Genomic DNA, 15,531 nt, shown 5'->3' on the forward strand with positions numbered 1-15,531 from the left:
TTTCTGGATGTCCTGGTGAAGAAGAAGGCAGATGGCACCTTCAGCCACAGTGTGTACCGAAAGCCAACACACACAGATCTATACCTACAGGCCGACAGCTGCCACCACCCAGCACAAAAGACCGGGGTGCTTAGAACACTTGTACACCAAGCCCAGACACTGTCTGACACTGACAGCCTGGCAGGGGAACTTTAACATCTTCAAAAAGTGTTTGCTAACAACGAATTCTCATCCAGGGACATCCGCAGAGCTCTACATCCCATCAGACGTCAGGATACACCGGAGAACGAGCAAGAAGAAGAAATCAAGAAACTGGCATTTTTACCGTATGCCGGGCCTGTCTCTGCCAAGATCAGCAGAATACTAATTAAACATAACATCAAGAGTGTCTTCTGCCCACCTAGCAAAATCAGGGCTTTACTTGGAACAGTCAAAGATGACCTGGGCTTAAGGAAGCCTGGCATTTACAATATTCCTTGTGAATGCGGTATGTCCTACATTGGCCAAACGACTAGAACAGTGGAAATCAGATGTAAGGAACACCAGCGACATACCAGGCTAAGGCAGGCCACAAAATCAGCAGTAGCAGAACACTGCCTAGAATTGGAACATTCCATGGATTATGAGAACACCAAGGTCATGGTCCAGACCCCCAGGTTCTGGGATAGTGTCATCACTGAATCTATAGAGATAAAGATGGCACAAAACTTGATTAACCGGGAAGCAGGATACCAGCTAAGCACTGCATGGAACCCGGCATTTGAACTGCTGAAGCAATGCCGGAGAAAATGTGTTTCCAACACCAACAACGAGCCTCAGACATCCGCACACTGCAGGCATGAACCAAGAAGGGAACACCAGGAAGCCTCAGCCGCAGTCGGAGACGGCCAGAGTGGGAGCGGACGGAATAGGGAACGTCCAGAGCGGCATTGGAGCGCCACTCGCGGGTGCGGACTGAGAAGGTACCACCAGGAGGCCACGACCGCAGTTGGAGACAGCCAGAGCGGGTGCGGACGGAATAGAGAACACCTAGAGTGGCAGGATAGCGCGACTAGCGGGCGCCGACTGACTAGGGAATGGCAAACAGAACACCAGGCACTGGGCAGGCATAAATATGCGACCCGGTCCAGCAAGCAGCCAGTCTCAGGGAACACCTGATGAAGACGTCAAGTAATGACGTCGAAATATCGTGTTTGGAAGACGCTGATATCCAGCAGAAAACCCGATTTCCACAAGAATATGAAAGTTGCTGCCCGTTACCAAATTCCACAAATTTATTTTCAAACAACCTTTCACTGGATGCATTAACAAAGGTAACAAAGTCAGTGTAGTTAATCTGTTGTCACTTATTCTATATGATGACCAAAGATTATCAACCAGCTTTTGAACATTGCTACAGAAACCACCTAAAAGAGATTGATCTGCATTGTCACATTCACCGGACTTTCTGAAAATATAGCAAAACCACCATTAAAGGCTAGAAAATTAGAATTAATCATTTGTTCTTTTTACAACACCAGTGAATTTTTATGTTCAGGTAATTTTTAATTCACGATATGTCCACTTTTCACCAAAATATAGTTAAGTACAATTTAAGATTATTGGAGAGTGTCTTGTCTAATGCTGGTACTAAATTTTAAAGGTGCTGCTACGCCATATTACTAATATGTTTCAGTGTTTTCTCCCTCAGAAAGATAAAACTTCATTATACCTAAAAGCATGAACTGGCGAACAATATTACACACAGTTACTCTGGCTTCTCTGCTGCCTTTCTAACCTGAGAGTATCTACCAAGAGTTACTCAGCTCCCAGTGCAGCCCTCACAATCATTTTATCACGTTACAGGTATGTGCTATTTATGGTTGACATTGTGGTAATCAGACACTGAACTACCATTTAGTTACACAAGGATGAGAAAAGCTGTCTACTGTGGCTTTCTTTTATGAATCACCTCGTGTAGTTTACTGGCAGCACACAAATCTAATATTGGGTAGACTGAAAAGATCCCTGATAGAATTTAGATTCTTAAAATTACTAACCCTCATATAATCTGGCTTCCGCCTCAGTACTACTTCCTCCAAGTCATCCAGGTTTGTGGAATCACGGTTTGGCTGGTTTTCCTTGTTACTACCATGGCTGTCCTGGCTTGCAGTAGTTGTTACACTGTCAGCATCCGACCTGGAACACAAATCTTACTGAAAATGATGGCTTTGTCCACCTCCCTCTTCCTTATTTTCAAAAGAAAGAATGTATTATATTATGTACACAGCAGAATATATATATTTTGTCCAGAAGACATGGTCGCATGTCAATGTAACTTCAGTGGACGTGTAAATGATTTAGTCGCAATTTTTTGTGACAAAAATAATGCCCACCATGGTGCATTAGTGTTGTTAGTATTTAGTGTTGTTACCAGGCCTGGTAAGTTACATATGGGGCGTGAACAGCTTCAGAAGTTGAATGACCATTGTGGAGGACACAGAGGCTGAACACTTGTGTGGTACACCATTAACAGCACCCGACAGAATTTGGAATAGGCCCCACTGTGGTCTTCATTTGGCTGGCTGGTCGAATTCTACAACATACAGATTTGTGGGGCATTCGGAAGTGACAGAAATCTAATGTTCGACTGCACAGGAACATGAAGGCAGGTATACTCGCCATCAATGTTCTGGTCGGCCACGTCTAACTTTCACAAGGGAGGATCATCATATTGCACACCATGTACATCATAACCCCTTCACATCTTCATCTGCACCTGCCATCGAGAACAAGTAATGGACTCTCTGAACACTGTGCATCATCCTGCACCATTGGTTGGACACCAACAGCCAGACTAGAGAATTACCATCCCATGCATAGGCTGCCGTAACCATCCCAATACAAACACCTGTGTTTGGAATTGTGCATTGACCAGGAAGAACGAACAGCTGGTGAATGGCATCATGCTGTCTACAGCGATGAATTGCGGTTCTGCTCTGCTCTGGATGACCACTGTCAGTGATTACTGCAGAGACCTGGGGAGAAGTCCCATTCTTATAATGTTTTGGAGAAGGGCAGCAGTGTTACTCCTTTGCACAGGGAGCCATTGGATGTGATTTCAGGTTACAGCTGATAAAGATCGAGGGGTCTCTGGTGGCACAATAGCATGTCACTATCATCCAGTGTCTTCACGTGCTACCTCTCATGCATCAGGATCATGAAGCTGTTTTTCAACAGGACATGGTTTTTTCCACACAAGGTACATGTCTCTGTGAACTGTTTGCATAATGCTGAAGAACTCTTGTGACCAGCAAGATTCCGAGCACTGTCCCTGATAGATCACGGGTATGACCAGCTTGGCCATAAATTCCATCACCGTGAAAGTAGTGTGTGTGTCTGTCATCAATATGCATGTAAACAAGACTGATAATATTACTGAGTTTTAACACTATGTCCTGATTCACAGTTGACTACAGAATTAAAGCACACCGACAAAGACATACAAGGCTACACTGTCACAGCTAGCTATATGGTAGTGACACAACAGCACATACTGTGCGAAGGGTCATGATGGGCAGGGCATGTAAAAAATGAGGTGAGAAGTGAGGGGAGGGGGAGGGGGAAGGAGAGGAGGAGAAGGTGCAGCAAGAGTTTGGCATGGTGCCCAGTGGTGTAGATGAGTGGATTGCGAGAGGAGGAAGTAGAGCGGAAGACAAGGGATACTGCAAATAGGAGGGCATGAGAGCAGCCCAAAGTAATTTGGAGAGAATGGATACAGGAGGTGGGTGTGGGACAGGAGACAGTGGAGATTGAAGCTAGGACGACTGTAAGTTTGAAGGCTGAGCTGTAAGGACAATCCCCATATCCATAGTTCAGAGAAGATAGTATTGGTGGGGGGATCTAGGTGAGTCAGGCTGCGATGCAGGCATTTACGTCTAACATGTTGTGTTCAGTGCATGTTCTGCCAGTTTGTGCTCAACACTGCTCTTACTCACCACAGTCGCAGTAGTCATTCTAACCTTCACAAGGGAGGATCATCATATTGCACACCATGTACATCATAACCCCTTCACATCTTCATCTGCACCTGCCATCGAGAACAAGTAATGGACTCTCTGAACACTGTGCATCATCCTGCACCATTGGTTGGACACCAACAGCCAGACTAGAGAATTACCATCCCATGCATAGGCTGCCGTAACCATCCCCATACAAACACCTGTGTTTGGAATTGTGCATTGACCAGGAAGAACGAACAGCTGGTGAATGGACAAATTGTTGGTGATTGTACCCACACAGAAGGCTGAGCCAAAGTTACAGCAGAATTGGTTTATGATATGGCTGGTTTCACAGGTGGTCCTGCCTTGGATAGCAAAGAATATACTTGTGATGGGACTGGGGTATGATGTGCTGGATGTGTGCACAGGACAATCTTGCATTTCACCTTCCACATTCATTTGCTATCTGACTCCCAAACCCTTGGCACATGGAAGAAAGCATTCTGTGGAGAAATCACTTAGCCCTAGTCAAAGGGACTGTTTCCACTTCACATTCTCCTGCAGAGTGAAAGATTAATTCCAGAAACAGTTCCTATGCTTTGAGGAGCCCAAAAATTTAGGCAAGACAACATCTGTGAACTTTTGGAAGTAGGAGAGAGATTCTAGCAAAAGTGAAGTTGTGCGGGGAGGTTGTGGTTCATGCTAGTTCAGCTCATTCACTAAGATCACTGCCCATGAAAGGCAGTGTTCTGTGGTTGAGTCCTGGTACAGCAGATATTTCAGTTCTTCAGGAAGTTTAAACACAGTGCACAATCCACTGCAGAGTTAAAATTTCATTTTGCAAATTGTCATATTTGGTGACTATTTCTGCTATCCAATAGCTCTCTGTCACTGAAGATCTGTTTCTTGCATTGTTTCTTAGTAGTGGTGTTCATGTTTCACACCATTTGTACGACAATATGTGATATTTTTCGGTCTCTACAGTTTCCCTTCCAGTTGAATGTGTTGTCTCCAGAACATATACTATCTTTACCATGTTTGAAACTGTGTTCCACAAGAATTAACTGTTCATAAATAAAAGTCTTTGGGTGATTTTTGCAGCTTGTTCACACACCTTTTATTATTATTGTTATATGTGCTGTACTACTAAAAGCAGCTCTTTACATTTTAGGAGTTGATAATGTGTCACGTGCTTCCTTGGCAGTCTTTAACATTCACACTTTCTCTTCATTTATCTTTTACTATTGACTTTGCAACATAATTTTTGAGGGTGATCCTCATACAGTCTGCCATATGATTTAAAAAGAATGAAGGACATTTTCTATGATTGCTCATTGCTGGATGCTGAAGCATTAGAATTTCTGTAGTACAGTGCTCTTGTGAATCCCACATTTGTGTGGCTCGGATGCTCATTCATCCCTTTGCTGTAGTAACTCCTATTCTGAAGATCTGTGTTTATTAAATCATTGAGAGATAAATTATCTGTTATAACAGAGTAATAATGCCACCCACTATACAATGCAGGCAATTGTTACAAACCTTACATTTTCAAATTTATTGATAAATTCATTGATGTGTAAACTTACCTGTCAATAAGCTTTCCTGTGCTGGAAAGTGGTGTTACTGGCTCACTGCTTTGGGTTGAGCTGGTATCAGAATGTGATCTAGAAACTGAATGGAAGCTGTCGTCTACATCATTAAGTGAAGCAGGGACTTTCTTTTCCTTTATTACCTAAGGAAAAGAACATTTTGTTACAGTTTTAACTGTAAACCTACGGACAATCACTCTACAAAAATAGTGAAAAGATAATAATGTGCCAGCGAGTAACAAAGTAGGCAACTTAAACCATATTCTTAATATTTCTAATTTCAAAATACAGTTCAGTTAGATAACAAGAAAGAAAATTATACCTTTTGTATGTTGGTTGAATTATTAACAACAATGAGGACTTCTTCACTGGTGCTTCTTTCTTTCAGAACTTCTCCATTAACTTTTGCACTCCTTGAGGCACTGTCTCCAATTTTGTCAACATCTGTTGACTCTACAGTAGTACCTTTGACTAGAATTGATGTGTGGCCTATATCTTTATCTTGACCTGTGAGAATTACAAAGCCATCAACATAGCTTGTGAAATTTGAGGTATGCTTTCAAAGTATATCTTGTTCAATGCTAGCATAATGAAGTGTCTCAATTCAGGCCACATCCAAAATTCAGCTTCATAAATGGTATAGATTATTCATCAGCCCTTTACAAAATTCTATACAATACCTGACAAAAAAACAGCACCTCCATCTCAAAAATTACAGTATGAAAAATGCTGAAGTCAAGCAGCTCACCGTACAACTGAGATGTAGCATCATGTATTGCACTGTGTAATTTACTTAATTTTTCCTTGTTTTTTAATAGAAAAATATCTTACACCATATCAATGTTTAAGCATTTGTTCATATGTTAATTACAATACTATCCAATAAGCGTGACTAAAAACTGTTTTGCCTCTCTTAACTACCACCATTCCCACTGCACTCACTATCAGAAAGAAGTATCACCACACTGTCAGTACCACTTATAACAAAGCCAGTCCACAGTTCATATATTTATTGCCGCAGTGTTTCCTATTTTAAAAGGAGAATGGAAAACAGAAATTTGCTGCCTACTGTTCTGAGTATCACCCTGACATTTGATCAGATATGTAAACATAAGATGTACAGAACAAGACTATTAATTCATTGGCTGATGTGAGATATCCTACTCAGCCTGATGGTCAAAAGACATTGTTAATTAATATCTTCCACAGCACATGAAAAGAAATTGGGAAAATGCAAAACATATTGCAAAGATTTTCTTAAACTGTCTTGAGAGTTTGCCTTCAGTGCTTAACTTCCAAAGAATTCCAGCCTTATCTGAACTATCAATGTGGCCTGAAGAAGACCAATTTTATTTTAAAATTTGCCATCAAACAGCAGTAGAAGAACTTATTAGCGCCATTAAAGCACCTTATATGGTTCTTCTCCACTGCAGGGGTGATACAGTATAACAATTTGGGACTATCCTTACTTGTCATTGTTGTTTGGAGGCAGATTTATTAGTATATAGTTGTTTGTTTCAACATTAACGGTATACTGGATTTTTTGAGCACTTCCATACTTCAATACATTACTCCAACAGTAAATTAACACAAAATAACAAATCATATATAAAAATTAGATACAAGAAATGCAGAGGTTTTATTAAGAGTCAATGCAAAAATTATTCTAATGTCACAATATTAATCAAAGTTGAGAGAAAACAAACTTTTAAGTGGTGCAATTTTCATGAACAAGAACAACCTCAAAAGTTACAGACAGTTCAAACTAAGATCAGAATGATCATTAAAAAACATGCTGTCTCTTAAACGTAAAACTGTAAATGATGAAATGACTGCCTTTCTGTACTCACCTGAAATGTTTCTATTCTCCATTTGCAATGTAGAATCATGAACTTGTTCATCATCCCCCACTGTTACTACTGAAACATGGCTTGTATCACCTAAATTATCTCCTTCATCTACACCACCGACATGACTTGTTGGACTCACTATTAGCACTTCACTTTCATCAAGACGTACTGGTTTCTCTGTGACAATACTAATGGGCAAATTCTCTGAGCCTGTCTCTAAAGAATCTAACGAATGGTAAAGATCTTCATCTGTTGAGGATTCATTTATGAGAGTCTTGTTTGTTTCATTAGACACTATTACAACCTCCCCATCATCTGTTGTCCTGCCTGCATATGGTATGTAAGGGCCTTCCAAAGGAGGTAACAACACAGGGGGATGGGTGGTAACAACAGTGACTTGTGTAACATTTCCTGAGGCTGTACTCATATCTTCACGCATGTCTGTTGTTATAGTCACTGTTGATTTGTTTAGCTTAACTTCTGGTTGGCTGGATGGCTCAACAACAGTGCTGGGTCCTGAAAAAAAAGTACCTAAATATACAAGGTAAGTAGTAAAATAATGTTGTGCTATTCAAAAGAAGAGAGACGGAGTAAAATATCCAAACAACAATTATCAACTACAAATTATCAAATCAGCTAATGGTACTACAGTATATTCATTTCTCACAACAGACTGTTCTTATGTCAGGATATGACCGAACACTGTCACATTTAATGTAATTAACAATCACAATAAGACTGGAGAGCTCGTAGCAAAAGATTAAGTAGTGAGATTACAGAATGATGTAAAATGACAGGTTGCTATTATATCACGTTTTCAGAAAAAAATCTGCACAGAGGATGATGGCAGAGTGGTCTGCCTCTAGGTTACTGATAGCTTGGACCAAGTCTGAGTAAAGTGAGTTTTCTTAACTGTACCCCTTTCCCTAAACCTCTCCAATCCTTTTCCTTCACTCCTCTTCCTTTTCCTTCAACTCTTCTGTCGAAGGAGCCACTAGTTCTGGAAGCTTGTAAAAAAATCTCTCTCTCTGTGTGTGTGTGTTTTTTTTTCCCCCTGCTGCTGCTGCTTGGTGAGTAGATTTGTTATCTATCCATTTACATTATGTTAATACTACTAGCAACACAAAATCCTTGTACCTAACTGCTTACAAATTACCTGACAATGGCAATCCCAGTACCTAAAATATCATTATAAAAAACTCTGAAAATTTTGTGGTGCACTGATCTACTTCTTACTATTACTTTTAACCTTACAGTAAGAACCATATGTAAGTGTTTGACAACAAATTAGAATGATGGAACTGACAACAAATTGTGGGGACCATCACTTTTCGGTGCTCAGCACTGTGACATACAATGCCTGCACCAGCTTGAAAATGACACTCATCAGTTATCACATATGTTGGTATGGGACTAATCCTGTAGCTATCTCCTCTTAATCTGTTGCTGCTGATCCAGAGGTCGTTTTAAATGAGGCAGTAATATGGAAAAAATACACTACTGGCCATTACAATTGCTACACCATGAACATAATGTGCTACAGATGCAAAATTTAACCGATAGGAAGAAGATGCTGTGATGTGCAAATGATTAGCTTTTCAGAGCATTCACACAAGCACGTTTACAACATGTTGACAAGAGGAAAGTTTCCAACTGATTTCTCATATACAAACAGCAGTTGACTGGCGTTGCCTGTTGAAACGTTGATGTGATGCCTTGTGTAAGGAGGAGAAATGCATACCATCACGTTTCCCACTTTGGTAAAGGTTGGATTGTAGCCTATCGCTATTGCGGTTTATTGTATCAAGAAATTGCTGCTCGCGTTGGTCGAGATCCAATGACTGTTAGCAGAATATGGAATCGGTGGGTTCAGAAGGATAATATGGAATGCCGTGCTGGATCCCAACTGCCAGGTATCACTAGCTGTCGAGATGACAGGCATCTTATCCGCATGGCTATAACGGATCGTGCAGCCACGTCTCGATCCCTGAGTCAACAGATGGGGACATTTGCAAAACAAGGATCTGCACGAACAGTTCGACGACGTTTGCAGCAGCATGGACTAGCAGCTCGGAGACCGTGGTCACGGGTACCCTTGATGCTCCATCACAGACAGGAGCGCCTGCGATGGTGTGGGTGCACAAATGGCAAAACATCATTTTTTCGGATGAATCCAGTTTCTGTTAGCAGCATCATGATAGTCGCATCCGTGTCCGGCAACATCGCGGTGAACGCACATTGGAAGCGTGTATTCGTCATCGCCATACTGGCGTATCATGCGGCGTGATGGTATGGGGTGCCATTGGTTACACGTCTCGGTCACCTCTTGTTCGCATTGATGGCACTTTGAACAGTGGATGTTACATTTCAAATGTGTTACTACCCATGGCTCTACCCTTCATTCAATCCCTGAGAAACTCTACATTTCAGCAGGATAATGCACGATTGCATTTTGCAGGTCCTGTACGGGCCTTTCTGGATACAGAAAATGTTTGACTGCTGCCCTGGCCAGTACATTCTCCAGACCTCTCACCAATTGAAAACAGCTGGTCAATGGTGGCCAAGCAAGTGGCTCATCACAATACGCCAGTCACTACTCTTGATGAACTGTGGTGTGTTGAAGATGCATGGGCAGCTGTACCTATACACGCCATCCAAGCTCTCTTTGACTCAATGCCCAGGCGTATCAAGGCCATTAATATGGCCAGAGGTGGTTATTCTGGGTACTTATTTCTCAGGATCTATGCACCCAAATTGTGTGAAAATATAATCACATGTCAGTTCTAGTATAATATATTTGTCCAATGATTATCCGTTTATCATCTGCATTTATCCTTGGTGTAGCAATTTTAATAGCCAGTAATGTACAATTCCATAAACAGCAGGAAAGACAAAACAACTTGTTATAGTCCTACAAAACTTTGCCTGAGAGCTATATAGAATAAATGTTTTAATAACCCAGTGTGTATGGAAATATAATCAACATTTAGTGATAAATGGACTTTACTTCCTTACGGATGTCAGTGGAGACTGAAAAATCTCAAGTGGCATGCTTTCGAAGAATATTTTATATCTTGTGAAAATCCACTTTACAACTTACCTGACTCATCCACGAACAGAATAGAAGAAACTTCAATATGTTTTGCCACACACCTTCTTATGATTTGCTAATGGTAAATTTATTGCAAAGGGAAAATGCACAGAGGATTCCATACTTTTGATAGTCAATAATAACAGAACAAAGTGACATACCATTACAATTCTTGCTCGGGGGAAGGTTTTTTGCGTGTTCAAAATGACCGCCCTCATTAGAAGTCAAACAACGTCAATGCCATTGAACTGTTGACCGACCTATAGCTGTCTACAGTTGCCGGAGGGATAGCCGCACAGGACACCTCAATGGTTTCTCAGTTTGTTCAGGGTAGCTAGCTTTGGTTGATAAACTTCACTTTTCAAGGACCCCCATAGATAGAAGCCAGGAGGTGTAAAGCCTGGAGACTGTGGGGGGTAATCAACAGCTCCTTTTTGACCTATTCATCATCCAGGTAGATTTACATCCAAGTAGGCTCCAACAACTCTGTGGAAGAGAGGTGGAGTACCATCTTGTTGTAGGTAAAATCTTTCATTTACAAACACCTCTCAGATGGCAAGTAAAATCGATATTTGCAGCATATGAAGATACGCCCATTATGGTACCTTCAAAGGAGAAAGGGACAATCAAACCATGCAATGACAGAACACCCCACACATGTAACACCTGGTAGATTAACATGTTTGTTGCCGTGAACGTGAGGATTTTCAGGAGCTCAGTACATGTGGTTGTAGGAGTTTACAGTACCATTCAGTTTGGAATGCGCCTAATCAGACCAGATAACAACACATGCAAACCATTCATCTTCGCGCAAAGCAGGCCTTCAAACCAGTCACGTTACTCCATCCTTCGATCGGTGTCATTCTCATTCACAGCATTCAGCGGTCACAGACTGTACATTTTCCACTTTGCAATCTTCAGAATTTGTCATGTGCTTGATCAGCTGATCCGCTTTCACGTTCAACCTGCTTCACAGATTTTTGAGGTGAACTAGTAAAATGTTGCAACACAGTAGCCCTGGAAGATGGACTTGATGGTTTTGGTTGGCCAGGTCTTTCCTTTTGTACATCTTGAACAGTACTGTCGGCTTCAAATTTATCCCAAATACCTTAAAATTGTTTTGCATTCATGGCTGAGTTGTGTACACATTACGCCATTGTACACCATCATGTATTTGCATTTCTAGTAGCACTTCAATGTGGCTTTGTGCTGCTCAAACAAGAATCCTGCTTCATTCATTGCTGCACTGTCATCTATTGGAAAACGTGTGATGATCTGTTGAGAAATCAATGGATCACAATACTGCGCAAAATTGCAACAATATGTGTCATTTCATTCCACAGATATTAACTATCAACAAGTGCCTACATTTCTCTGGACCCTTCTGTACGCAGGTGCAGGATTTTTTAAACACTATGAACACTATTAAGTTATTGTCAAAACTCAGTCTGCTAACAAAACTTACATAATTATGACTTATATGCATTTCAAGTCAAGTCAAGCCAAGCCAACAAAGAATTTACCATAAAGAGCATGTACTTGTTTTGAGCTCCTAATAGAGTCCTTCAGGACATATCTCTCATCAAATGCATGATTTGAATATGAGTAAACAGAGTTTACATTAAGGAGAACGCAAATAAAACTCCAATATACTATTACAATATACTCTCATAATTTTCTACACTATTACAAAATACTCACATAACTCTCTCTTATCTCTAGTTAAAGCTTCAATGAAATTATTTAAAAATATCCAAAATATACTGGACAGGGCTAATTATTGAAGTGCTACAATGTGTGTCCCATGCTCAAGTGAAAAATTGCTTTATACTGCATATTTCAATGTTCTATACAAATATGAAGGCAATACTGAAAAGAAATTGTACACTGTGAAACATAGTTAATCACAAACCCAACTTTAAGCAATGCTCCAAATTTTTACCAGTAAAAAAACACCACCACAAACTCCTGAGAGTTTCAAACACACAAATCAGGCCTGTAACCACTGACAAGACAGCTAGTTCTTTCTGGTGGTGAAGCACATACATAAAAATCCTCTAATGAATTTTTTTGGACTCTTCAAATCTCGTACTCAATCCTGAAGCACCATGTGACTACTCTACACCAGCCTTTAGCTCGGCTTACAAACCTATTACACAGTACAAAGTGCAAAGATTTGTTTCCATTTCTACTTGTAACTGTTTCATGAACTACCATTTACAAAAATGGCAATGTAATGAAAAAGAGACAAATGAGGAAGCATGAGAAAGATTCTTTACATCCTTCAGTTATCAACCATGCTGTATCAAATACAAACAGGCAGCTAAAGTGTTGAGCACGAGCAATTCAAGATATAGAGCAGTTGCCCACTCCCATAGCTCTAGTAGTATCTTACCTAAGGATGTTCACATACAGGATATGGAGAAGAGGATTTATGCAACCTTTCATAAGCTGACACACTGAATCTTCAGCAATTAATAATATTCAAGTAACCACAAATCTCATTCTAGGCTAGTTTTAGTGATATTACTTGTGCAAAAATTGTCCTATCAACAAAAGCATATATGATGTATAATTAATATTTTGAAAAGATGATTTGTCTTATCCAGCAGATGGTAGGCTAAAGGTAAATGGCAGCAAATACATGAAATATACGAAGGCTGTTTGTAAATTAAGGTTCCCAGTGCTTTTTCACATAGTAAACATCATTTTATTGCAAAACCAATTACAGATTCAAAAAACTTGGACTTTTAGCTATTTTTCAACATACTCCCCATCATGATAAATGCATTTTTGAGATGCTCCATGAGCTTTCACACCCATGTTGTGCCACTCTCCCGCTGACTCATGCAGCTCTTTGTTGCTCGAGTATTTCATCCTCCTCTCCCCCCCCCCCCCCCCCCCCCAAGTTTTGTTTCAAGTTGGGAAAAAAAATAGTAGTCACTGGGAGCCAATCTGGGCTACATGTAGGATTGTCAATGTTTTCCCACATGAATTTGGCAATTAGATCTGTTGTCGTGCTGGTGACGTGACGGTGGCCATTGTCATGGTGCAAACAAACTGCCTTTGTCAACTGACCCCTCCTATTGTTCTATATAGCCCGGTTAGCTTTGTTAGTGTCTTGCAGTCCGTTGCTACGCTGACTGTAGTACTTCCCTATCCCAGAATACCGAAGCCATCACCTTCCCCGCTGATGGCGTTTGCTTGAACTTCTTGACATTTCGAGAACAGGAAGGCTGTCATTTTTTGATTGTTCCTTAGTCTCTGGTGTAAAGTATTGGACTCAAGTCGCGTCCTGGTTACAACTGAATCCAGAAATTCCTCACCCTCTTCCCGATAAAGGCACAGGAACTTTCAAGCAGTTTTGATGCGCTTCTTTTTGTGTTCATCAGTGAGCATCTGTGGCACCTGCCTGGTGAACACCTTTCAATACTTCAAAAGACCATTAAAATCTTGTCCACAGTGGTCTCAGAGATGTCATCAATCAGCTCAGCAATCTCTTGCATAGTCACACACCAATCTGCAAGAAAAACTACTTTGATTTGTGTCACTGTCTCGTCAGAAACTGATGGACGCCTATGACCGGCCTTGTCGCACATTTGTTCGGCTGTCTGCGAACTGCCTACACCGTTTATGCACATTTTTATATCCATAAACTTTTCTTGATACACGTTGGTCAACTGGCGATGATGGATTTCAATAGGGACAGACCCCTTAATCCACAGAAATCTAATCACAGAATACAATTAACATTTGGCAAGAGTGTCTATTTTCCCTTCCATCGTTAATAGCTACTATGCCAAGAATGACTTCACAGAGAGATGGGGACTGGCAAGAATAGTAGTGTGGTAAGCAAGGAAAATGGCGCTGTTGTCAGATTTACACTGTCTCAGTGGGAGCTTGTTGGAGACCTTACTTTATCAACAACCCTCGTACGGAAGTAGTTTGTACCAAAAGCTCTCATGGGGAAAGAAAGTGAGAGCTTGCATTCTGTAGCATGGCTGTTTTAATTTGCAACAAACCAGCATCTTTCACTGGCTGACTGAATTATTACAAATTCAGACTCACCTGAAAGTATAACAATATCTCCTAAAGAACTTCGTGAGGATCTACGTTTTTCTTTTTCCAAGTTGTCATCCTGCACAGCCCTCACTTGGGCTATGTTTTCTTCAACTTTGTCCTTGACACTGACGTCACTAGAATGATCTATAGTTTCTTCCCTAGTGGAATCCCTGTTAACAGTAGGACGGACTGGGGTTGGGGCCAAATCACTTTTGTCATTTGGCACTGGAATATCTGACTGAGGCAGTAACTCCTTATCTAGCTGTTCTGGGACTTCTGGCTCAGATGGGGAGAGAACTTCAGAAGAAACTTTAGCACTAGGTGTTACTGGCAGTACGTCGTCGGCATCCTCTGATTCATCCTGTGTCACACCACTGATGAGAGACATTGGAGGCATTGGTGGAGGAGGTGGCGGCTCATTTTTTGTTTTGGCTTGCTGAGCTGTTGTAACAGGTGGCCTTGGGGCAGGACCTTTATCATGTGATGCCCTCCGTTCACTGCCTTCACTATTTTGTCTCTTGGGCACCTAAAACACACCATTTACACATCAGTGGTAGATTATATGGCTAAACTAGCTTAAATAAATAAAGTTTATGATATATGTACAGATATGAAAAGTCCCTTAATGCAACATAAATGACAGGAGTAAAGGTAACAACTCACTATTCAGATGATGCACCAATAGGAATAGAAGCAAAAGTGACACACTGCTAACCTTTACAAGAAGTCTTCAGAACAATAGAAAACACTCTCATGCATACAAGCACAAGTGCGAACACACACACACACACACACACACACACACACACACACACACACACACAGAGAGAGAGAGAGAGAGAGAGAGAGAGAGAGAGAGAGAGAGAGAGACCAGTGCAACAACCCTCAGATGTGATGTTGCTGTCTCTACAGGAACAGCTCGGCATAGTGCCATCATGCCTCTCTGCTATTGTATTCAG

General features: G+C 41.0%; 1 protein-coding gene across 4 annotated transcripts in view; it reads right to left on the minus strand.

Moving 5' to 3' along the window:
• The window catches only part of LOC126356322 (serine/threonine-protein kinase 10), a 171,633-nt gene that overhangs the window by 44,428 nt on the left and 111,674 nt on the right, over positions 1–15,531 (minus strand). For all 4 annotated transcript variants that reach the window (XM_050007313.1, XM_050007296.1, XM_050007305.1 and 1 more), the window contains 5 exons: positions 14,579–15,098; positions 7,420–7,935; positions 5,892–6,076; positions 5,567–5,712; positions 2,040–2,178 (listed from right to left, as the gene is read on the minus strand). In XM_050007313.1, coding sequence (XP_049863270.1) covers positions 2,040–2,178; positions 5,567–5,712; positions 5,892–6,076; positions 7,420–7,935; positions 14,579–15,098 — 1,506 coding nt within the window. The remainder of the gene's footprint in view (positions 1–2,039; positions 2,179–5,566; positions 5,713–5,891; positions 6,077–7,419; positions 7,936–14,578; positions 15,099–15,531) is intronic.

The sequence above is a fragment of the Schistocerca gregaria genome, chromosome 1 (assembly GCF_023897955.1).
Source record: "Schistocerca gregaria isolate iqSchGreg1 chromosome 1, iqSchGreg1.2, whole genome shotgun sequence".
NCBI classification, from domain to species: domain Eukaryota; kingdom Metazoa; phylum Arthropoda; class Insecta; order Orthoptera; family Acrididae; genus Schistocerca; species Schistocerca gregaria.